Source organism: Marmota marmota, unplaced genomic scaffold, assembly GCF_001458135.2.
Source record: "Marmota marmota marmota unplaced genomic scaffold, marMar, whole genome shotgun sequence".
NCBI classification, from domain to species: domain Eukaryota; kingdom Metazoa; phylum Chordata; class Mammalia; order Rodentia; family Sciuridae; genus Marmota; species Marmota marmota.
In genome coordinates this window covers 13,242,467-13,266,859 of record NW_026000221.1, presented here as the reverse complement: position 1 = coordinate 13,266,859, position 24,393 = coordinate 13,242,467, and the positions used below count along the sequence as shown (strand labels likewise).

The 24,393-nt window shown below is 34.9% G+C and overlaps 1 protein-coding gene across 1 annotated transcript in view; it reads right to left on the bottom strand.

The window, feature by feature from the left end:
- The window catches only part of Terb1 (telomere repeat binding bouquet formation protein 1), a 37,225-nt gene extending 16,553 nt beyond the window's left edge, over nt 1–20,672 (bottom strand). Inside the window, exons 1-11 of the mRNA XM_015488795.2 lie at nt 20,608–20,672; nt 14,605–14,715; nt 14,291–14,419; nt 13,081–13,212; nt 11,619–11,679; nt 11,415–11,530; nt 11,204–11,326; nt 7,220–7,372; nt 5,217–5,348; nt 3,426–3,551; nt 2,281–2,441 (exon numbers count right to left, since the gene is read on the bottom strand). Coding sequence (XP_015344281.1) covers nt 2,281–2,441; nt 3,426–3,551; nt 5,217–5,348; nt 7,220–7,372; nt 11,204–11,326; nt 11,415–11,530; nt 11,619–11,679; nt 13,081–13,212; nt 14,291–14,419; nt 14,605–14,715; nt 20,608–20,638 — 1,275 coding nt within the window. The 5' untranslated portion in view covers nt 20,639–20,672. The remainder of the gene's footprint in view (nt 1–2,280; nt 2,442–3,425; nt 3,552–5,216; nt 5,349–7,219; nt 7,373–11,203; nt 11,327–11,414; nt 11,531–11,618; nt 11,680–13,080; nt 13,213–14,290; nt 14,420–14,604; nt 14,716–20,607) is intronic.
- Nucleotides 20,673–24,393: the final 3,721 nt, after the last annotated feature.

Below are 24,393 nucleotides of genomic sequence, written 5' to 3'. Positions count from 1 at the left end.
AGGTAAAGAGCAGTTTTTTGGGGAACTACTGATCCTAACTCCTAACAGGGGGTCATCCTTCTTCTGCTTCTTTCCCAAGGCTGGCAGTTTAGTCAGGGGGCTAAAACTTAATCTCTGCACTGAAGTGCACTAAGCAAAGCTGAAGGCAAAATGCTAGTCAAGAATTAAGACTCAGTAAATATTACATACTGTATAATAGGACACCCACACTCTCTTCTTCCATTTTGACTCCAAAATACTCACTGCCAATCTCTAGGCAGGAGATTGGGCACTGGAGGTTCTCCAAAAACAAATAACAATGAAATAGACTCACTGAATGAATCCTCAATCAACATACTTTTAAGGAGACTTTTAGTATCTTACTCTTAAATATAAGCCACAACCTAAAACCACCAGAAATACAAATAAAAATGCCAAATGAAGGAGAAAAAAAAACCTTTAAAAATGAAAACTAACCTTAATATAGCTAAGAAAAATCTGGCAATTTAAATGAAGACTTAAATCCATGATTCTTTTAATGGAGGTAAAAAAGAAAGTTGGTAATTAAAAATATAACAGAAGTAAAAACTCTAATAGGTTAATTTAGAAAATAAGTGTGAGAACTTTTCCCAGATACACAACAAAAAGATAAAGTGAGGGAAAATAAGAGAAATGACAAGGAAAACCAATTTTGCAAGTCCAACTGCTTCAAAAAAGAAGTTTAAAGAAAATGGAAGGAAGTACGTAGCATCACAGACCAATGTAAAATTTTCCCTCATATTAAAGAACATAATTCTCCAGATTAAAAGATCCCACTAAGTATATAGCATAACAGATGAGATTGATATCCATTTTTTAAAATATTTTTAGTTGTAGTTGGACATAACAATTTTATTTATTTACTTATTTATTTTACTGAGCATCGAACCCAGTGCCTCACACAAGCAATCTACCACTGAGCCACTTTTGCACAACACATCACTCATGCTTATGGTGATGCCAGTGTAAATAAACCTACTGTACTACTAGTTATATAAAAACAAAAGTACATAATATTTGATAACAATGTTGCTGGTTTACATATTTATTTATCATACTTTTTAATCATTATTTTAGAATGTTATTCCTTCTACTTAAAAAAAAAAAAAAAAGGTCAGACATGGTGGCTCACACCTATAATCCCAGGTACTTGGGAGGCTGAGGCATTAAAAATGGTAAAAGAGAGGCCAGCCTGGATAATATAGTGTGACCCAGTCTCAAAAATTACAAAAAAAACCCCACAAATCTTGTATTTTTTTTTTTAAATAATACTGGAGATTGAACCCAGGGGCTCTCTACCACTGAGAGACATTCCCATCCCTTTTTACTTTTTATTCTGATACAGAATAAAAAATTCTATGTTACCCAGGCTATTCTCCATCTTGTAATCCTCCTGCCTCAGCCTCCTGAGTTGCCAGGATTACAGACATGGTATCACCACACCTAGTAAAAACAAGTTTACTATAAAACAGTATGCTCTTTTAGGCTGGCAGCAGCCCCACACAAACTCAAGTTTATTGTATCTCTTGACTGCATCAAGAGATCATGTTGAGTGAATGACCTACACCATCTCAGTTTCTGTAATTATACTCTATGATGTTCACACAATGCTGACACTGCCTAACTACACATTTTTCAAAACATATCCCTGTGAAGGTACATTGTATGTGTATGTGAATGGGGGTAAATTATTTGACTGATTTTTTTCTTTCTCAAACTCCTATAATTCAGATGTTAGATTTGTTGCCTCTTTCTTCAATATCTCTTGACTTTTAGTCATAATTTCTGCTTTTTTTTTTTTTTCTATCGAGGACTGAATCCAGGGGACTTGACTTTACTAAGCCACATTCCTAGTCCTTATTTTATCTTGAGACAGGTTCTAAGTTGCCAACGGTGGCCTCAAACTTGTGATCCTTCTTTCTCAGCCTCACAAGTTGTTGGGATTACAGGCATATGCTAAGGCACCTTGTATCATTTCTACTTTTTAAAAATATCTTTTGTTCTGTATCCAAGGATGATTCCTCAATTATTACTATTAATTTTTTTTTTGGTGGTGCTGCGAATTGAACCCAGGGCTTTGTGCATATAAGGCAGGCACTCTACCAAATGAGCTATATCCCAAACCCCCTACAATTAAATTTTACATTTAAAGTCATTAAAATATTTTTTAGACTTGGGAAGAAAAAAATTTTTACTCTCCAACTCTGTTAAAAAATATATGGAAAAACTTCTATATTCTTGGAAACAAAAAAAAAATCCAACCTCATTTCCTTCTCTTTCAAGCTGTTCTATTCTGTATAGAATTTCCTTTGCTCTCTTCCAGTGCTCTTCAAGATTCTTCTCTTTCACATTTATGTCCTTTAATTGTTCTGCTTCATCTCCATCAAAAGAATACTCTCCTAGACTTAGAGATAATTTCTCAGCTTCATAATAATGGGGGGAAAATGATGAATTTATCCATTACCAGTAACTGCAACACTTAAAGGATAACCACCTGCCCCATTCCACCCCTTCTGTAAATTTTGTCCATTCAGACTACTGTAAGTACTCAACCGATACTGAAAATAAATATAAGATAAGAGTGTCTGGCAGAGGCCCAGAACTCAAACGGTCATAAATTAAGCAGAATTACAGGAAAAAGAAGAACATGAAAATATGTTATTCCAGGTACAATAAATACCTACTGGTTTTAAAGTAGTTTTTTTTAGTACTGGAGATCAAACCCAGGGTCCCATATAGGTTAAGCACGTTACTAACTAAGCTACCTCTCCAATCCCCAAATAGTTACTTTTAAAACAGTGTTCACGATGTTGTTCCTTCATATAAACTTTAAAATCCTTTCTTCACATCTTATATACAGTTTTTCTTCTACAAGGACAATAATCCTTATCATGGCTATTGGCTTCTATGCTCCAGCCACATGGTCATCAATTCCTTCAACATACTAGCTTCCCTCCTACCACAGGGCCTGTGTGCCTGTTGCTTGGGATGAGAGACTTGCCCATAACAAATTCCCTTCTTTTTTACCTAATTAACTCTAGATAATCAGATCTCAGATGAAGAATCACCTTCTCCAAAGCCTTTCTGCTTCAAGTCCTGGTCAGATTTCTTTCTTAAAGGCTATCAAATATCCGCTGTCCACCCCTTCATAACCCTATGTCAATTTATAGTAATATATAATCCCATTGGATAGATTATTCAATTACTGTCTATTCCTCTAATTAAGTTCTATGAGTACAAGGTTATATATTTTCTTATACTGTATCCCTAATATCTATCACATAATAGAAACTCAAAAATATTTTTTAAAATAAATGAATATAATTTTTATTAGGACTTAAATTTAAGAAACTAGTGTGATTATCACTTAAGTCCTACAAACTAAATTTGTTATGTTATATACTTACTAATTTTTTTGCAGTTGTGAAGTACAAAAGTGGCAGCTTTGTTTAGTTCCTCATTCTGAGATTCTGTTAAGGCTTGTATCATGAGTGGAAGCCCATTGTTTTTAAAAAGGTCATACTGATTTTCCTCTGGAAAATATATAAAAAATTAAAACAAGACAATTATTTTATCAAAAAACTAAATGCACAGATCATAATCCTTCTTTTGGTATCAGGGATTGAACCCAGGGTTGCTTAACCACTGAGCCACATTCCTAGCCGCCACCCCATCTTTTTTTACATTTGGAGGTAGGGTCTCATTAAGTTGCTTAGGGGCTCACTAAATTGTTGGGGCTGGCTTTGAACTTGTGACCCTTCTGCATTAACCTCCCAAGCTGCTATGATTACAAGTGTGTGCCAAAATAGTTACAATTTTTAAAAGTAGATTAAAATCCAATTTTAAAAGTATTTTCAATTTAGGAAATAATTTGCTTATACAAAAAACCTGACTCATGAGTGATGATTTCTGAAATGCAGCCACAGAGTAGTATCATACCTCAGAAAAGTAAACTGTCTTCATTTTGGATTAAAGAAAAGTAGAGTTGGTACTAATTACAGAGAGGCTAACAGAAAGAATAGAGAAATGGATAGAGAAGAAGAATGAGTAGAAAAAGCAAGAGGAGAAAGACAGAGAAGAGTAGAAAAGTGGAAAGGGGTAAGAGGAGGAAGATTTGAAGAGAGTGAGAGAAATAGAAGTGGATAGGGTTGGAAAGAAAGAATAGACTGGAGAGAGGATATTAATAATAGGATGAAAGTGGAGAAAGGGAGGAAAATGGAAGGGGAAGAAGAAAGGGAATAGACAGGATAGAGTAACAGGTAGCAGAAGAAAGAACCTGCAAAGGTTTTCAACAAGTAATATAGGATCAAATTTGTGCAGCAATGTGAAAAGGGGACTGAAAATGGAGTTAGGGAAACTAGGTGTGGTATGCAGGCCTATAATCCCAGCTATCCCAGAGACTAAGGCAATAGGATCAAGTTCAAGGTGAGCCTGGGAAACTTAGCAAGACCCTATCTCAAAATAAAATTTAAAAGGGCTGGGGATATAGCTCAGTGGTATAGCGACTGGCATCAATCTCCAGTACTTAAAAAAAAAAAAGAAGAAAAGGAGCATAGGGAGGTAGTTACTGTGTGAAAGATGTTGAAGAGGTGCAGTCCTAAATTAGGAGGGTAGCACTACTAGTGATTTACAGAAAGAGATAAGAAGGGAAAAGAAAAGTAGAACCACAGGTCTCGGTGAATGACTGAATATAATGTCTGAAGGAAGATGAAGAACTAAAATGATTAGAGATCTTAATGACTGGGAGAAAGGCAATAATTTGTTTATTTGCCATATTTATATTTGTGGATTGAGCCCAGGACTTTGTGCATGCTAGGCAAGCATTCTATCACCAAGGTACATCCCAGTCCCTTTTATTTTTTAGTTTGAGACAGGGCCTCATTAAGTTGCTCAGATGCCTCAACTTCCTGGAATTATAAGCCTATACCACCACCACACTCAGCAAAAGGCAATATTTTAAGCTTTTCCTATGACTAGTGCGGGGAAACACCAGTGTATTTCCACTGTTTTAATAGCACACTAGGCTGGGGATGTGGCTCAAGCGGTAGCGCGCTCGTCTGGCATGCGTGCGGCCCGGGTTCGATCCTCAGAACCACATATAAACAAAGATGTTGTGTCCGCCGAAAACTAAAAAATAAATATTAAAAAATTCTCTCTCTCTCTCTCTCAAAAAAATAGCACACTAATTCAATACTTACCACAATACTCTGTGCAATGACCAAGAGCAAGTATAATGCTAAATTTTTCTCCTGAATCCAGACTTTCATTGGACAGTAATGTCAAAAGTTTGGAAACGATGTGGTATTTGGATAGTACTACTCCAAAAGCAGCTATTAGTATAAAATAGGAGAAAAAAAAGTAAGTACAAACTTAAAACTTAGAAATATACATATGATACTTCTTTTTACATATGCTATGTTTTGAAGAGTTTATCCAGAAAGAATATTGTATCTATACAATATATAAAATATATATAAATATCTAATATATATGTATAAATTTAGTTATACATATATCATATGTATACATATAACTGAATTCACTGTAATAAGATGATGATTTGCTGTAATAGTCTTCATTAATCCTTCTAAAGCAAATTTTTTGAAGAATGGTTTCTTCTTAATTATTCTGCATAATGTTGCATGTACATTCTGCTTTCCTAAAAGCTGAATATGCCCATTGTCACCTGACATATCGCCTCTTATGTTCATTGGACAATAAAGACAATCTCATCTAATCCTATCCTAACATTGAAATATTCTCTTAACTGACCAAAGTTCTAGTGATGTTAATGATGTAATGAAGCATATGTGAATCTGTACTGAAGAAATGACAAAATTCAAAAGTCTACTTAAGTTATACTTCTCTCATGGGAATTTTAATAAGGTTCACCCAGAGTCTAACAATACTGGTATAGACAAGAATGCTGGGAATTCCTTAAGGGACTATATTTTAATCCTTTTATCTCTTTGGAGCTCAAAATATACAGGCATTCAATAACTTCTTTTTAAAAGACCATCTACATTTTTTTGGTTCTCTCTGAATGACAATAGAGTTTCTTATTACAAAGCTATACAGAAATCATTCCTCAGTGGGTTTTGTGTGTGTGTTTGGTACTGGGAATTGAATTGTGGGGTGGTCTATCACTGAGTTATACCCTTATCCCTTTTTATTTTGAGACAGTGTCTTACTAAGTTGCTGAGGCTGGCTTCAAAATTGCAATTCTCTTGCCTCAGCCTTATGAGTAGCTGGGATTACAGGTTTGTGCTGCCACACCTAGCAATGCCTTGCTGTCTGTACAAATGAGAAGCAGTCATGTGTACAAGTCTGTCTCTTCTACTAGCTATGGAGTGTTGGGTAAGTCAGGCCAACTATTCATTAGAAAAAGGCATTCTTAATTCTTTATACAATTCTTAAAAATCTATAAATTGGGGGGCTGGGGTTGTGGCTCAGTGTAGAGCACCTGTCTAACATGTGTGAGGCACTGGTTCAATTCTCAGCACCACACATAAATAAATAAAGGTCCATCAACAGGGCTGGGGATGTGGCTCAAGTGGTAGTGCGCTTGCCTGGCATGCGTGCGGCCTGGGTTCGATCCTCAGCACCACATACAAACAAAGATGTTGTATCTGCCGAAAAACTAAAAAATAAATATTAAAAAATTCTCTCTCTTAAAAAAAAAAAGGTCCATCAACAACTAATAAAATATTGTTTAAAAAACTATAAATTGAGTTTTCCATTCCTTATGTCACAAAAATGGCCCTTGATTTCTCATCTAAAATATTTAATGCTGATTTTTTTCAGTGAAATAAAGGTTTAGGAATGATAGGATCTTCTTTTTTGTTAATATTAGTTGTTGGACATTTATTTATTTATTTATTTATATGAGGCGCTGAGAATCTAACCAAGTGCCTCAAATATGCCAGGCAACCACTGTACCACTGAGCCACAATCCTAGCCCAGGATCTTCTTTTGATTCTATCATTAGGCTTGAAGTCAGAGACCTATATGAATTCTTAGTGAAATCGTAATTTGCATGGGAAAATAAAGTATTAGACTAGATAATTTCTAAGATTCCTTTCCACTTGTGAGAAGCTGGAAGCCTAATCCATGTTAGTGTTTAATCTCCCATTTCAACCCTCACCATGCTAAATTCTAACAAAATTTAATTGTAGAAAACTTACTAAGCATTTTTACTTACGATTATCAGCAATACATGCATCCACTGTCTTTGTCACCACCACTGCAAGTTTAGCACTGGAAAGAGCCTTGTGAGAATCAGATTCCAGTTGTACAAGAACTTGGGACAATACATCCAGTCCACCCACAGATACAAAGTATTTCTGAACATATGCTTAAGGAATAAAGTAGCAGAACTATTAATATCTTAAACAAAACATGTGGTTTCATTCAATTAATTTGTACAACATTAACTTGACTTTTCAAATACTTACTAAAAATTTCCAAGAATTAAACATCTAGTCTTTACCTGTGCATATACATAATCATATGATAAATTACTTATTTATGCAAGCACTTCACTTTGACATAGTACAAACACGTGTATTGTACAATATTGCTTTCTTCTGTGTAAAAAGTTTTTCATTTCATTTAGTAATAACTGTTGTATTTTGTAAGAAAGACATTATTAAACTATCCTTCAACGGTATTAAACAAGCCTTTCAATAGAGCTCTAAGGAACAGACTTAATAATTTAGCTTAGAATAAAAAATAGCAAGAGACCATTTTCTGAAATTCCAACATAACACAATTCCTTTACAGATTGCTCAAATCTACAAAGGGCAAAGTATTTAACTGTTCCAAAACCATATCTCATCCATCTTATAAACAAAACTTTTTTAACTTCTTGGAGCATAAAACTATGTTACTGAGCTATAACAACTATTCTAGACAAAAGTTCAATGACACATACATATTTTTAAGTTTAAAGTCCATTTTTTCCCTGTTGCAAATGATTCTGAAGGGGAAATATTCCCGGGGGGGTTTATGGATTCAATAGTCTCCACAGCCCCTATCCCAAAAACAGACTTAAAACAAATGGATATAATTCTGTCACAAATCTTTTTTCCAGTTTAGCCTAGTTCCATAAAATAAAGCCAAGATGATTTAAAGCAAAAAATAATTTTTGTATTGTTTAATGTAATAGAATATTAATCTAAAAATATTACATCCAGAATTTTCTACATCTGAGAAAGAAACTCTAAGGAAATATTATTTAAGGACAAGCAAGCATTTTCAATATCATGGAGACTCCAAAACAGCTTAAAGAGTATTTTTTTTTTTTTTGTACATGCATGTGCATGGCTTAAAGAGTATTTTTAACTTAAAAACTTTTTCAAAGAGTAAATTCTAGCCGGGTGCGGTGGTACATGCCTGAAATCCCAGTAATTCAGACGCTGAGTTAGGAGGATGACAAGTTTGAGGTCAGTGTCAGCAAATTAGTGAGGTTCTAAGCAACTAATGAAACTCTGTCTCAAAATAAAAAATAAAAAGGGCTGAGGATGTAGCTCAGTAGTAAAATATCCCTGGGTACAATTCCCTAGCACCAAATAAATAAATAAATAAATAAAAATTAAAAATAAAAAGAGCTGGGAATGAATGGAAGGAAGGAGGGAGGAAGGGAAGAAAGAGGGAAGGAAGGAGTTTCCCATCTCCCCACATCACTGCCCCTCCTCTTGTGCTAGGGATTAAACCCAGGGCCTAATGTATGATAGGCAAGGGTTCTACTACTGAGTTAAACTTTGAACTCTCCAAAAGGATGTATTAAGTATAGACACAACCATGGGTGTATGTGTGTATGTACGTATACGTGCATAGCCAGGGGCACTTTACCACCAGGGTGTAGCTGGGGGAGCTATACCCCCAGCCCTTTTTAATCTTTAAGACGGGGTCTCACTAAGTTGCCCAGGCTGGCCTAGAACTTGAGATCCTCCTGCCTCAACTTCCTAAATAGCTGAGATTACAGGCAAGTGCTGCTGTACTCAGAAAAAAATGAAGTATTTTTAAATGCTTAGATGAAAACTGGCTCTCTATTGCCACAAAGGTGCTTATTTATAGCCTAAGTAACAAAAATTCAAGCTTATATGCAGAGGAACATTCTGCTTTATACTTGTATGCTGAATATTTCAAATTTCCTCTAATTTATATTTGTTTTTGTTTTTACAAGCTACTGGGGATTGAACCCAGGGCTTCACACATGCTAGGCAAGTATTTCACCTCTGAGTACGTCATTAGCCCTAACTTATATTTCATACTAATTTTTTGAGAGTAATGAAGTCATATATTTATCAATCTTTTAAGCTGGCATTGAGAGAAAAAAGAAATGATAAGGTTCCAAAGAAATAGGTTCCAATATTCAGAATTCTAGAAATATAGTCCTCTGAGTATTAAAACACCTGAATATAGACTGCATCAGCAATGTATAAAAGTTCTAATTGTTCCACATTTTCACCAATATTTAACATTGCCAATTTTTTTTTTTTACTTTTAGTCATGCTAGTGCATAGATAGTGGTAGTGCACATGGGTTATAGATTTCTCTAAAGATTAATGATCAAGTATCTTTTCAAGTGCTTATTTAACATACAATTTTTTTTTAAGAAGCTACCTGTTCAAATCTTTTGCCCCCCCCCCTTTTTGTTACCTTTTATTTTGTGGTGCTAGAAATTGAATCCAGGGCCTTGCACAAGCTAAGCAAGGTTTCTACCACCTGCAACCTTTCTAAAATCACTATTAGTTCTAGTAGCTTTTTTGGATGTTCTATAGATAGTCATGTCATTTGTAAATAATAATAATAAATCTTATTCCTTTTCCAGCTCTAGTCCTTTTCTTCATTTTCTTCTCTTGTTGTACTGGACAAGACATATGGTAAAAAGTGAAATGAAGCGAGAGTGACCGTCCTTATCTTTTCTTTTTCCCGAGTCTCACAGAGTAAGTATTAAAGTCTTTTACCATTATACATGTTAGCTGTAGTATTGTGGAGAGGCCCCTTATCACAACAAGGAAACTCCCTTCTATTCCTAGTTTACCAAGAGGATTTGTCATGAATGTATGTTGAATTATGGCAAATGTTTTCTATTGAGATTGTTCTATAGTTCTTTTTTTTTTTTTTTCTGTGAATGCAGTAAATTTTCTGTTAAACCAATCTTGCACTCCTGGGACATGTGTCATTTGGTCATAATATATTATCCTTTCTCTTTATTCCTACATTTGATTCATTAACATCTTGTTAAGAATTTTCACACCTCTGTTCATAAGGCAGTCTGGCCTACAGTTTCCTTATAATGCTTTTTGGCAGTTTTGGTATGGGTATAATGTTGGCCTTACAGAATATTTTGGGAAGTGTTTCTTCCATTTCTATTTCTGGGAATAATTTATATACAATGTTTTGTTTTCTTGAAATGCTTGGTAGGCTTCACCAGTAAAATCATCAGGGTATGGATTTCCCTCTGTGTTAAGGTTTTAAACTACAAATTCTATTTCTTTCATAGACATAAGAATATTCAAGTTATCTATTTCTTTTGAGTGAACTTTGGTAGGTTGTAGCTTTCAAAGAATTTGTCCAATTCATTTAAGTCATCAATTTTTTTGACATAAAGTTGTTCTACTATTCCTTTATTATTCTTTTAATATCTGTTATGGTCATGTGACCTCTCATACCACCACTGACAATTGGGGCCTTTAATTACCAGATATTTGGGGCTTTTCTAGATGTTGATTTTTATTCATTACTAATTTAATTCCATGTGGCCAAAAATACACATTTTCTGTTTTTAGATTTACCACCTAGTTGCTCTGTTTTATGAGGCTATGTGGTGAGATTCACACACACACACACAAAAAAAAAACAACACTTTTTGTCACCATCTTCTAAATATCCTCCCCAAAATATCTACTTTTCTAAAAAATATATTTTAATTGTTGATGTACCTTTATTTTTTTATTTATTTATATGTAGTGCTGAGGATCGAACTCAGTGCTTCACTGAGCCCCAGCCCCAGTCCCAAAATATCTACTTTTAAGACAGTTTTATCTTCAAAACTCTAAATGCTTCCAAAATGACCCATATTACTAGAATAAAATCAACTCAATTCTATTAACAATATTTTTGTTATGCTTTGAAACATGTTTCTTCAAGAATGACCTAGAGAATAATAAACACTTACTGTTATTTGCAAGAGTAAGTCCAATAAATGAGCAAATAGGGCGAATTATCTCAGGTTTCATGCAATTTGTTAGCCATTCATTAGCATGTGAAAAAAGTGAACAGCAAAACATTTGATTCTCATCTGAAAGAAGACAATCAGTTTTTATTTGACATTTGAAAAATACCAGTTTTCATTACTGTCTTTATATTTAAATATTTGAGATAATTACCATTTTGAGGATTGTTGACACAGACACACAGAGTACTACATACTGAAGACCATAACTGATAACTCTGGAAAACATTTTTATCTGACAAATTCAACTCATATTTTGAAAGAACTGTCCTGTTAGGTTAAAAAGAAAAGTAAATTAATATAAATAGGTTAAGGTCTTAAGCAATGAATAACGATAAAAAAAATTCTATTTGCTTACCTGAATAACTGTGACAGAACTGTAATACAACCTGTTTCTCTCACAAGTGTTTGTCCACTCTCTTAAAAAAAAAAAGTCATGTATTACATAAATATGACTTTTTGGGGGGGAGGGATATTGGAGAGTGAATTCAGGGGCAATTAACCACTAAGCCACATCCCAGGCCCCTCCCCCTTTTTTTTGGGTGGTGCTGGGGATTGAACCCAGGGCCTTATGCATGCAAGGCAAGCACTCTACCAACTGAACTACATCCCCAGTCCCCCAGGCCCTTTTTAATTTTTTATTTTGAGACAAGGTATTTCTAACTTGCTTAGGGCCTTGCTAAGTTGCTGGGGTTGGCTTTGAACTTGCATCCTCCTGCCTCAGCCTCCTGAGTTGCTGGGATTACAGGCATGCATCACCATGTATGGCTGAATATATCATTACAAAATATAACAGAATTATAGTAGATAAAAATTTATAACTAACATCATTATGGCAAAGACACTATTTATACTTAGAGATTGACAACATTCAAATTTCCTCTAAAAATCATAAAACACTGATTTTGCATCATGGTTCTCTGTTATAGTACTAAAATATGCTCCAAAGTAGAAAAAAATAAATTCAGTCTTTTATAAGTTTTACAAAAAAACAAAGATTAAAATCTAGAAGTACTTTAAATGACCATAAAATGCTTGACAAATTGAAGAACTAAATAAAGCAATGTTAAAAAAAAAAAATAACACTGAGGGGCTGGGGTTGTGGTTCAGTGGTAGAGGGCTCAAGTGCCTGGCAAGTGTGAGGCCCTGGGTTCAATCCTCAGCACCACATAAAAATGAATAAATAAAATAAAGGTATTGTGTCCATCTACAATTTAAAAAAAAAGTAATAATAATAATAACACTGAACAATAGATGTATTAGAACATTCTACATTCTATTTGCAACTTTTCTATAAATCTAATATTATCCTAAAATAAAAACCATTGCTGGCTGATACAGTAAACTCTGTAACTACTTCGTCAATTCAGTTAAAAAAAAATCAATCAATTAAATTCATTAAAGGCTATGCTTTTTCTTGTAAAAGTTATTATATCTTGAGCTGGGGTTGGGGTTGGGGTTGTGGCTCAGTGGTTGAGTGCTTGCCTAGCATGTGCAAGGCCCTGGGTTAGATCCTCAGCACCACATAAAAATAAATAAAATAAAGGTATTGTGTCCAACTACAACTAAAAAATAAATATATTTTTTAAAAAGTTATATCTCAAATGTTCAATAGTACAAATCACTTTCTATTTATGAAAATTAACATCAAATGATAAAATGTATTCTATTAATTCCTTTTTCTTTAAGCTAGTATTTCTCAGAAGTTAATGAGATTTAAAAAAGACACTGATATAAGGAGTAGAATAAAAAGATTAACAACGATTATTCCAATTTATTATTTAAAAGGTTTTTAAACATTCATAAAAGAATATACTTACTATTGTTTGAAACCAGACCCAAAATAACATATACAGACATTCTTTTCAAATTTGTGTTTGAATCATCATTAGATAAGAATAAAGTTAGGTCTTCAAATAATTCTGAAGTACACAAAGTTTGCTGACAGTAAACTGAAATATAAAATATAATTTTAATTTCAATTAATTAGTGAGAACTAGTTTTAAAGAATGCTGAACAAAATACAAAGCTGCCAAACTGTGAGAGGTTCTTCACCTGAACTCATTTGATACTTATTAGAAATACAACAAAATTCCTGACAAACTGATATATCATACTTAAGTATCACACTTTAGAACAGTAGTATCTTAACCAAAAGTGGGCTCTAGGCTCCAAACATGTATTAATATCCTTTACAGTTTTCAGTAAAAACCGAAATAAAAAATTGAATAAAATCAGACAAAAACTTAAGAGGATAAATAACTAAACAAACCAAGAAAAACAATTTAAGAAAATTCAGAAACTTGCTCTGGGGCTGGGGTTGTAGCTCAATGGTAGAGCATTTGCCTAGCACCTGTGAGGCACTGGGTTCAATCATCAGCACCACATAAAAATAAATAAATAAAATACAGCTATTGTATCTATCTACAACTAAAAATATTAAAAAAGAAGTAATGAAAAAAAAATCCTGCTCTGGAAAACAAAGGGACAAATTATATTTGTGTATTTTTGGAGACTTTTCTAGAAATCAAAGTCTTTCAAAAATAAAATAAAATAACTGACAGTGGTTATTTTTTTATAGACACTCATGCAATAAGTAGAATTTCACAAAAAAATAATAATTTGAACACAGTAATATAGTAGGCATTTTATTTAGTGCCCTATACCAACTACTATCCCCTTTCTCAGAGGCAAAGATTAGTTATCCCTGTATCCTCAATGCCTAGCACAAAACTTGGTCCTTAATATTTGTTGGTGACATATTTAGTTACTAGAAATATAAAAGTATAAATTTGGTTTGGTAAACTGATGGTTCACATTCAACCTTTTTTCAGGAACACAGCAGAAAAGTGTTCTTGCCAACATGAAGAGTTATACCCAAAGCATACAAGATGGTTGTGAACTATCTACATCTTTTGATTTAAATACCTGGATAAAGCTAATCAAACATGTAAAACAGAAATTTAATTCTACAATTACTTTTTGGTAAAATATATCTTTAAAGATAATAAATAAAATTTTACATATTACCATTTTTTTCTGCAACTGCTCCTAATGTATATAAAGCTGCTTCTTTTACCATGCTATGCTCACTTGACTTTGCAAGATTTTTTACAAACATCAAACCACCAATTTCCCGAAAATAAACACCTGCATTACCTGTTGGGTATAAACAAAACCAAATAGAAATGGTATTTATTTCCATTATTCTGTTGAGAATTTAAAAAACATTTGAAGAAAGTAATATAACATACAGAGTAAGAGTAGAAGAGAAAAAAACATGCATATTTGATATCACAGTACTATGTAACTAGAATCAGATAAAATTCATTATAATATCTTACTGTTTTGTTGACAAATTGAATGAATAGTGACCAAAGCTTCTTTTTGTGAAAATGGATTGTCCATTTGATACTTTAGACATTCCAATAATAAGTTCAGGTCAGTCTTCATTTCTAAAAAAGAAAAATTTGATTAATTTGAACTAAATTTTTCTTTCAAAGACTAATGATTCAATTGCATTTTCCCATTACCTATCTTTGGAATGTTTAACTTTTGACGTACGTGTGTGTGTGTGTGTGTGTGTGTGTGTGTGTGTATGGTGCTAGGGACTAAACCCAGGCTCCACTCAAGCTTGGCAAGAGCTCTATCAACTGAAGCGAAATCCTCAGCCCTAGAATGTTTGATTTTTAAAATAAGCATTTATTACTTTTATAAGCTAACAAACAAAAAATGTATAAAAAGAAAGACATTCTTTAAGTAAAAGCACTTAAAATGAACTTCTTCTAGTTCTTTGGTTTTACCCTAACATGGTATACAGAAATAGAATGTACAAATATTGTTCTCTTCAAGTAAAGCTACAGTGGTTTAAAAATCTGCCATTTAGAAATGAACAGAATGAAAATGAAAACATATAAACATTTGTAGGATGCTACTGAAGCAGTATTTATTTATTTATTTATTTTTTAAAGAGAGAGAGAGAGAGAGAGAGATAGTTTTCAGCAGACACAACATCTTTGTTTTGTATGTGGTGCTGAGGATTGAACCCGGGCGGCACGCATGCCAGGCGAGCACGCTACCACTTGAGCCACATCTCCAGCCCCTGAAGCAGTATTTATAAGGAAATTTATAGCATCTATAGATTTACCTATATATTTATATTATCTATAAATTAGTAATTTATAAATACCTATGTTATAAAAGAAGGGTCTTAAATCAGAAACCTCAGCTTTCACCTTAAAAAACTAGAAAAACCCAAAGTAATCAAGAAAAGGAAATTATAAAATGAAAGGAGAAATGAGTAAAGTAGAAAACCAATAGAGAGGGTCCTTTGAGAAGAACAATAAGATAAATTTCTAGCCAGACTAATTAGGAAAAAGAGTACAGACTCAAATTACCACTATCAAGAATGAAAGAACCAGGGCTAGGATTGTGGCTCACCAGTAGAGTGCTTGCCTAGCATATGCAAGGCCCTGGGTTTGATCCTCAGCACCACATGAAAATACATAAATAAAATAAAGGCATTGTGTCCAACCACAACTAAAAGATATTTAAAAAAAGAATGAAAGACCCAAGATAGGTGCCCTTCAACAGATGAATAGCTAAAGAAAATGTAATATAAATACACAATGGAATATTACTCAGACATAAAGAAGAATGAAATTATGGCATTTGCCAGTATTGGGTAAACTGGAAACATGCTGAGTGAAATAAGCCAGTCCCAAAAAACCACACGCCAAATGTTCTCTTTGATTTGTGGATGCTAACACACAATAAAGTAGGTGGAGGAAAGAATAGAAGTTCATTGAATTAGATAAAGAAGAATGAAGGGAAGGGCAGGAGGATGGGAAGAGGAAAAACAATAGAATGAATCAGACATAACTTTCTTATGTTTATATATGAATACATGATAGTGAAACTCCACATCACCTACAACCACTAGAATGAGATCCTAATTAGAATAAGTTATACTCCATGTGTGTATAATATGTCAAAATATACTCTACTGTCATGTAAAAAAAAGAACAAATTCAAAAAATAAATTTTGTTGAAAAAAAAAAAAAGAATGAAAGAGATGGCTTTACCATAGATTCTATAGATATTCCAAAGATAATAAGGGAGTAGAGAGTATTATGTTTAACTTCGTATCTATACAGTCCATGACTTAGGTGAAATACACAAATTGCTTAAAAAGTGAAATACACAAATTGCTTAAAAGATATAAAATCACCAAAACTCACTCAAGAGAAAACAGATAACCTGAATAGGCCTACATCTATGAAAGCTGAAATCATAGTTTAAAACCTTTTCATAAAGAAAACACCAGGTTCAGATGGTTTCATTTGTAAATTCCACCAAACATTTAAGGAAGAAATAATACCAATTCTATACAAGCTTTTTCAAAAGTTTGAGAGAAGGAATACTTCTCAATTTATTCTTTGAATCTGGCATTACCCTTATACCAAAACTAAAACCACTAGAAAGAGAACTACAGCCCAATATCCCTCATGAGCATATATGCAAAAAGTCTAAACAATTTTAGCAAACTAAATCCAGAATGACCAAGTGGGCTTATCCCAGATGGAGGGTTGATTTAAGATTTGAAAAAAAAGATCAAACAATATAATATAATAAAAACCTTTTGGTCATCTCAATAGATGTATAATAACATTTGATAAAATCCAACATTCATTTTTGATTAAAAAAAACTGTCAGCAATCTTGGAATAGAAGGGAACTTCTTCAACCCTGGCAGTTATGAATTCAAAATGAAACAAAACCCTAGCATCATACTTAACAGGGAATACTATCTAAGGCCAAGAACAAGACAGATTTGTTTAGTTTTAGCATCATACTAGAGTCTAGCTAGTGCCATCAGTTAAGAAAAAAAGAAATAAAAGGTGTATCTCCCAAAAAAGGAGAGGTAGCCAGGCATGGTGGCATACAATCCCAGTGACTATGGAGTCTGAGACAGGAAGATTACAAAGTTGGAGGCCAACCTCAGCAACTTAGCAAGGCCCTAATAAACTGAGTGACAACCTCTAACAAAATAAAAAATAAAAATGGCTGGGGATGTAGCTCAGTGTTAAAGTATGCCTGGGTTCAATTACAAGTACCAATAAATAAATAATTAAACAAACAAACAAACATACATACTTAAAAAAAGCAGATATATGTCCATACAAATCTCATGGCACCATTATATGGAATAGCCAAAAAAAAAACAAAAAACAAAAAAAACAGATCAACTAGAATATCTATCAGCAGATGAATGGATAAACAACTCATGGTACAACCACACAATGGAATTAACTACTGTTAACATGAAATAAGGATGAACCTCAAAATAATTATGCTGAGAGAAAAAACACATTATATGATTCCATGTATTGAAAAAGCACAAACTCATATAAAGTAACAGAAAACAGACTGGTGGTTGCTTGGGAAAAGAGAGCCTAAGAAGGGACATAGGGAGGGATTACTAAAGCTCATTGGAGGATATATTCACCATCTTGAATATGCTGATGTTTGCATGGTTATACATGTGTCAAAACTAATCAATGTGTACACTTTGTTATAACTAAACAGCAAATAATACTATAGTCCTTAAACAATTTCTTCTCTTTAAGGATTTAAATACAATTATATATAGGCTCTGGCATAATTCCTGAATTAACATTCAAAGTTCTGAAAGATATAGAATGAAGGGAGGACATAAAAATACAGAGAAACACACTAAAAATTAACTAATTTCTATTATCAATCAATATTTAGTCTTCCTCTTGAAAGTAATCCAGCTGGCAATTTGTTTCAATGGAATAGTTTGTTAGTGAAAAAAACCATAGCACAAGCTGGGTGGGCTGGCACATGCCTATAATCCAGTAATTTAGGAGGTTGAGACAATAGGACTGAAAGCTTAGAGCATCCTGGGCAACTTGTCTCAAAATAAAATATAAAAAGGGCTGTGAGTGTAGCTCAGTGGAAAAGTCCCTAGTGCCATCAAAGAAAAACATAGTACAAAGTCTATCACCAAGTTTTCTTTTAGGAATGGAAAGTATTTAGTGATCATTTTATATATTAACAAAAACTACACTATGGTAAGTTTTTATGGATATCAATAAGTTATATCAACAATGTGTTGACGGGACACGTGAATTTCAATTCTAGACACAAGGTGGGGTGCGAGAAACAACTTCCTTATGTACTCCTCCACTCTCTTTCATACTTCCATCTCATTTTAAAATCTCCTATCATATGCCTTCCCTTCCCAGTAAAAGCAACTGGGAAGGGAAGTCCCAGTTGACTGGGACTTGATAGATATATAATGACATCTATATCTATCATATTTCATTTTGGATTTATCTTCTCTAGGCTGAGCAACCAAGTTCCTTCAATAATTCCTGAAGAAAACAAGCAAACAAAAACTGAAGCGCATATAATACCAAAAGCACAAGTAATAAAAGAAAATTTGATTAAAAATGGAAAACTTTTGAGCTTCAAAAGATACCATCCAGAATGTGAACAGATAATCCAGTCTGGAAGAAGAGACCTCCCAATCAGATACCCAATAAAAGGCGTATGTTCAGAATACATAGAGAACTCTTAAAAATTCAATAACAAAAAGGCAATTTAAAAGTGTGTGAAGGATTTGAAAATACATTTCTCCAAATATAAGTTAATAATAAGTAAGAAGAAAGACACCCAACATTGTTAACTATTAGGGAAATGCAAACCAAAATCACAATTAGATACAATTCACAATGTTAATAAATGAATGACCAATGGGAACTGATGGATAAATACCCTTCACCCTTTAGCTGGGATGAGTTAGGCACACAACTCGTAGAATTTCCTAGTGGAGTTTTGCTCCAGAACCCATGATAATGTACTCTTCTGTCTGCCTTCCCTTTTCTATCTCATTTTGCAGCCAGTGTTTCCTGAGATTCTTTTTGCAAAAAAAGTACTTACACTCAAATCCTTGTCTAAAAGGTCTACTTCTGGGGGCAACCAAGTTAAGTCATAAAATGAAAGAGTGAGATATGGAACTGAGGTTGGAGGGTTGACAAACGAAGTTTGATAAGTAGTCTGAGAAAGGCATTGCCAACAATTAACTCCTATTTCTCCAGATTGTTTAATTTCTTTTTTTCTGGAATCTCCATTCTCTCTTCAAAAATTCTTTGTCTCTACGACCTGGTAAGACTTCCTTGACAAGCTTGGCACTGTGGTACAAGTCTATAATCCCACTTGCTTGGGAGGGTGAGTCAGGAGGATCCCTTGAGTCCAGAAGTTTGAGGGCTGTCTAGGCAATACAGTATAACACACACACACACACAAAGGAGTTTGGGGAGTACAGCTCAGCGGTATAGCATTTACCTAGCAAATACAAGGTCCTGGTTTCTATCCCCCCCCCCACACTAACAAAAAAAAAAAAAAAAAAAAAAAAGAGAGACTCCCTTCACATTTTAACCTCCAACTACTGCTATATATCTTAAGTTTTTAAAAAGAATAAGCTATTCAATACTGTCTTCACATCTTCATTTCCCACACAGACCTAAATATACTCCACTCTAATATATATATTCTAAATATACTGAACTTTATGAAATGTATTGTTAATAAAACTAACAACAATGGGCTATGGAGATAGCTCAGTTGGTAGAGTGCTTGCCTCACAGGCACAAGGCCCTGGGTTCAATCCCCAGCAGCACCAATACATGCACCAAAAAAAACAAAACAAAACAAAACAAAAAAAACTAACAACATCCTAAATTCAAAATCCAGGGGATAATTCAGTTCTCATCTGTGACATCTGACACTAATGATCTTAAGCAATCTTTTTCATGAAGCATTCTCCTAAGACTGATTTTCAAGACATCAAATTCTTGACTCTTTCTTTCCCCCTTTCTGAAATGTCTATCTTTTTTGAGGGTCCTTTTCTTAAGCTAAAACCATGGGATAGCATGCATTAGGGAATGTTATTCCCCATACTTTATTATTATTATTTCCTCTGCGGTTAACCCCCTCCATGTCTAGGGATTCTGTTTCCATCTTTCCAAGAATAATACTGACATCTACACCTCCAGGCATACTTTAACAGTGGTCCTCTCAGGTTCCCACTGTTATATACTTTTATATACTATCATTAAATCAACTATCATTCGGCATTCAGAACATTATTCTCCATTGTCAGTTTCCTGAAGGCAGGAATAATGTGAGAACCAGAGAAGGTGCTCAATATTTCTGTAAATTGCTGAATGACTCATTTCCTGGATCCAGTCAGATAATCTGAAGTATATCCCACAAATATATTATAGAACTGACTGCAGATATGATTCATGAATTTCTCACCTTGTATTTTCTTTGTATCCTCACTTTCCATGTTTGTCTGTATTCTTTTTCCTTATATTACATCTGTAAGGTAGAGGAATTTTCTCAATTTAAATCCATTTTAAAGAATGCCAGAAATATAAATGTAAAGGAAGTAGGCAAAAACATTTTTCCTGAAGCCAGAAAACCAGGGATTTAATCTTCAATTTAATAGATGTATGATACTGGGCACATTGCTTAAATTCTCTGAGATTCAGTTTCCTTACCTATAAAATAGGACTGATATTTCTACTGTATGGAGTTGTTACTAGAATTAAATTTGAAAACATACATAAACACATCTAGTGTTCTGAAGCACCATAGGCACCCAACAAATTTTATTAAACAAATGACTGACTGATTAAACCTAACTAGTCCTTCTTGGGTCCTATTTCCTTATTTTCTTTCCTGTAAATCTCCAACCCAATTTCAGTTGAAAATCCTTCCAGGAATCAGAGGTTTAAAACACAGATCCAGGATACTCTCTTTAGATCTCCATTTTTCTTCACAAGCTAAGTTTAATAATATAAAACATTTTTTTTCGTGGCTGGGGTTGTGGCTCAGGAGTGGAGTCCTTGCCTCGCACATGTGAGGCACTGGGTTCGAGCCTCAGCACCACATAAAAATAAATAAACAAAATAAAGGTATTGTGTCCATCTGCAACTAAAAATATATATATTTTTTAAAAAAACATTTTTTCACTGGAAATGATGGCACACGCCTGTAATCCCAGGGACTCAGGAGGCTGAGAAAGGAGGATCACAAGTTCAAGGACAGCCTCAGCAATTTATCGAGGCCCTAAGCAACTTAGCAAGACACTGACTCAAAATTAAAAAAAAAAAAAAAGGAGGGGCAATGCCGGGGATGTGGCTCAGTGGTTAAGTATTCCTGGGTTCAGTGCCTGGAAATAAGAAAAGAAAAAATACTAAACATTTTTCCAACAACACATGTATTTTCAGCGTGGTATTCTACCACTATGCTTAAATTTTGTATATATCATTTGTTAGAAGAATTTATTTAATTAATTTATTTATTTTGGAACTAGGGATCAAACCTAGGGCTATTTTACCATGAGCTACATCCCAGGTCTGACCGTCTATCTATCTATCTATCTATCTATCTATCTATCTATTTAGACAGGATCTCGATAAGTTGCTGAGGCTGGCCTCAAGCTTTCAATCCTCCTGCCTCAGGCTCTAAAGTCACTGGGATTACAGGTGTGTACCCAGGAAGAAGTTTTAAAATAATTAGCAACTCTGATATGGCATTTTACATGTTCTACTTTAGAATGCTAAATTAATTATTTCAAAAACAGAGTTCAATTAATTTAAAACAACAAATCAGGACTTATGGAATTCAAGTTCTTGTTTACTCCAATATGTTGTCAAAGAAAGATACCCAATAATCCTTTTTATTTTTCATTCTTACTCTCAAAATGAAAATAAAATTCCTAAGCAAAAAAAAAAGTTTAAAAAATAACAAATGTGAGAATCTTTTATAAACTAGTGTAAAATTTATACTAGTTTTGCTATTTCTAACTTCTTATCACATTAAAAAAGAAATGGTGTATGTTCAGCAGTACAGTGCTTGCCCAGCATGTGAGAGGCACTGGATTTGATCCTCAACAACACATCTAAATAAATAAATAAACAAATGTGTCCATCTACAACTAAAAAAAAGAAATGATTATTACACTAGTACATCTTCAGGATGAGACATTGACATTTACTAGAAAATTCTAATAGCTAGGAAAAACACTTAAGTTACAAAGTTAACAAGAACAAAAAACACTTACAAATTATGGTATAAAAGGCAAAATAAGATTGAATAAACAGACAGAAATATATTAACAGTTGTCTTAGGGTGGTTCTATTGTATTTTATTCTACTATTTCCTATTTTTCTACTTATTTATAATATAATGGCTTATAATATTCAGTACATATCTACTGTAGGCCAGGCTCTAGGTTCTTTACACTACATTAATATTATATTATTAGTCTTTGCAAAAATTTTTATGAAGGCGCCATATTGATGAAGATAGATGACAAAAGGTTAAATGATTTGCCCAAGTTCAAACAGCTAGGGGTTGGAATGGGAATCAAGAAGATCTGAAGCCCGTAGATTTTATCCTTTATTAGACTGACTCATATAGATTTTTTACCATTGAGCAAACTGGCTAACATTTGGAAAAAAGATTTTAAAAACTGTTATAAATGGACAACTGTATCATATAATGGTGTTTTTATTTTGTGGGGGAGCTTAAGAACTATCTCCTCATTTTAATTAGTCTAACCTACGGCCCCCTCTCTCACACTCCCCCCGCCCACGTTATTGAATCCAGGGTGATCTACCACGGAGTTACACCCATGCCCAGCCCCTTTCACTTAACTTACAAAATGTTAGATCAAAAACTTTTTTGGAACTTACATATTATCCCAAATTATCAGAAAAGAAAAATAACATTTTTTCCGCGCATAAGGCTGGCAGAGAGGGCTGAAAATCCTGCCACTAATTGCCATCATTAACAGTGGCTGCTTAGCTTTGACTCACACCTGGCGGAAAACGATCTCTTAATGGAGAGGCTAGGAGGAAGGGCAAACATGCAACATGAAACAGGAATTTTCTGTTAGAACAGTTCAAATGGTTTGTGAAATAACAATCGTTCAGGTCCCAGGAAACGCGCTTAGGGATCAATTGGCTCCACAATATTAACGGTAGATGGTTGCACGACCCCTCGCCGCCTCACCCAGCTAACACCGGGAATCTTTTCAGAAGGGGATCCTAACCACCCTGCTTCCTCAAATGCCATTCAATGATACCGCGGCCTGGCTCACCTGAGGAGCCGAGGGCTCCTTCTGAAGAGCACAGGCGGTCCCCGGGGTTCTTCTCCACCAGGCTCCTGGTGGAGAGCAGGCGCAGTCAGAGGGCGGCCTAGCCGAGCACCCAGCCCACCTACCGCCGGCGCCGCTACGGCCTCGGGCACGCGGCCTCGCCCTGGGTCTGAGCCGCTATCTCACCAGCCACTACCACCTGGGAGGCACCTGGCGCTGCGCGTGACAGACGCCTAACTAAGGGAAACAAGGCAAGGATCTCTCCCACCAGGAGCTGCGGGGGCTGCAGAAGGGTCTGAGTGCCTGCTCTGGAAGGCGCCGCCTCAGCTCAACGCCTCGCGGTGGGCGGGTAAGTAAAGACCCTCGGGGGAGTGTAGCATCCCAGGCACACTGAGGGCAGAACTGGGCAGCCAGTCTTCCACAGGAGGTAATGGACGGGACCCCAGGCTGGAATAAAACGACCCCAACGCGTGGGAACGCAGTCCGCAGGCTTTACCCTCAGTTTGATGAGCATAGGATGCCTTGAGCTCTCCTAAGCGCTGCCTTGACTGAGTTTCCCGCTCAAGGGCCAGATTCACTTCCGCTGGTGGGACTTCCGGCAGGAACGCCTATCCTCACGCGGAGCCTTGCCTCCCCTAGTTGACGTTCTTAAGAACAGCAGGAACCAATGTGTGGTCATCAAGATTTTGGATGGAGGAAAATCACAATTAGGGGGGATGTCCTGTCCCCTAATCTCACCGCCTCCAGGTTTTATGGTTTCCTTTATCCGGAAGGGCGTTTGCCCCAGAAAAGAGTGGGCTTGGATTGACGAGGCCTGGGCCATCGCTGGGTTCGCACGCAAGTATTGCGCATGCACAGGCCTCAACCCAGCTCTTCCCAGCCTGCCCCACAGCCTGTGTTCTGCGTTTATTTCCCTAGTGCTGGAGTTTTTTTGT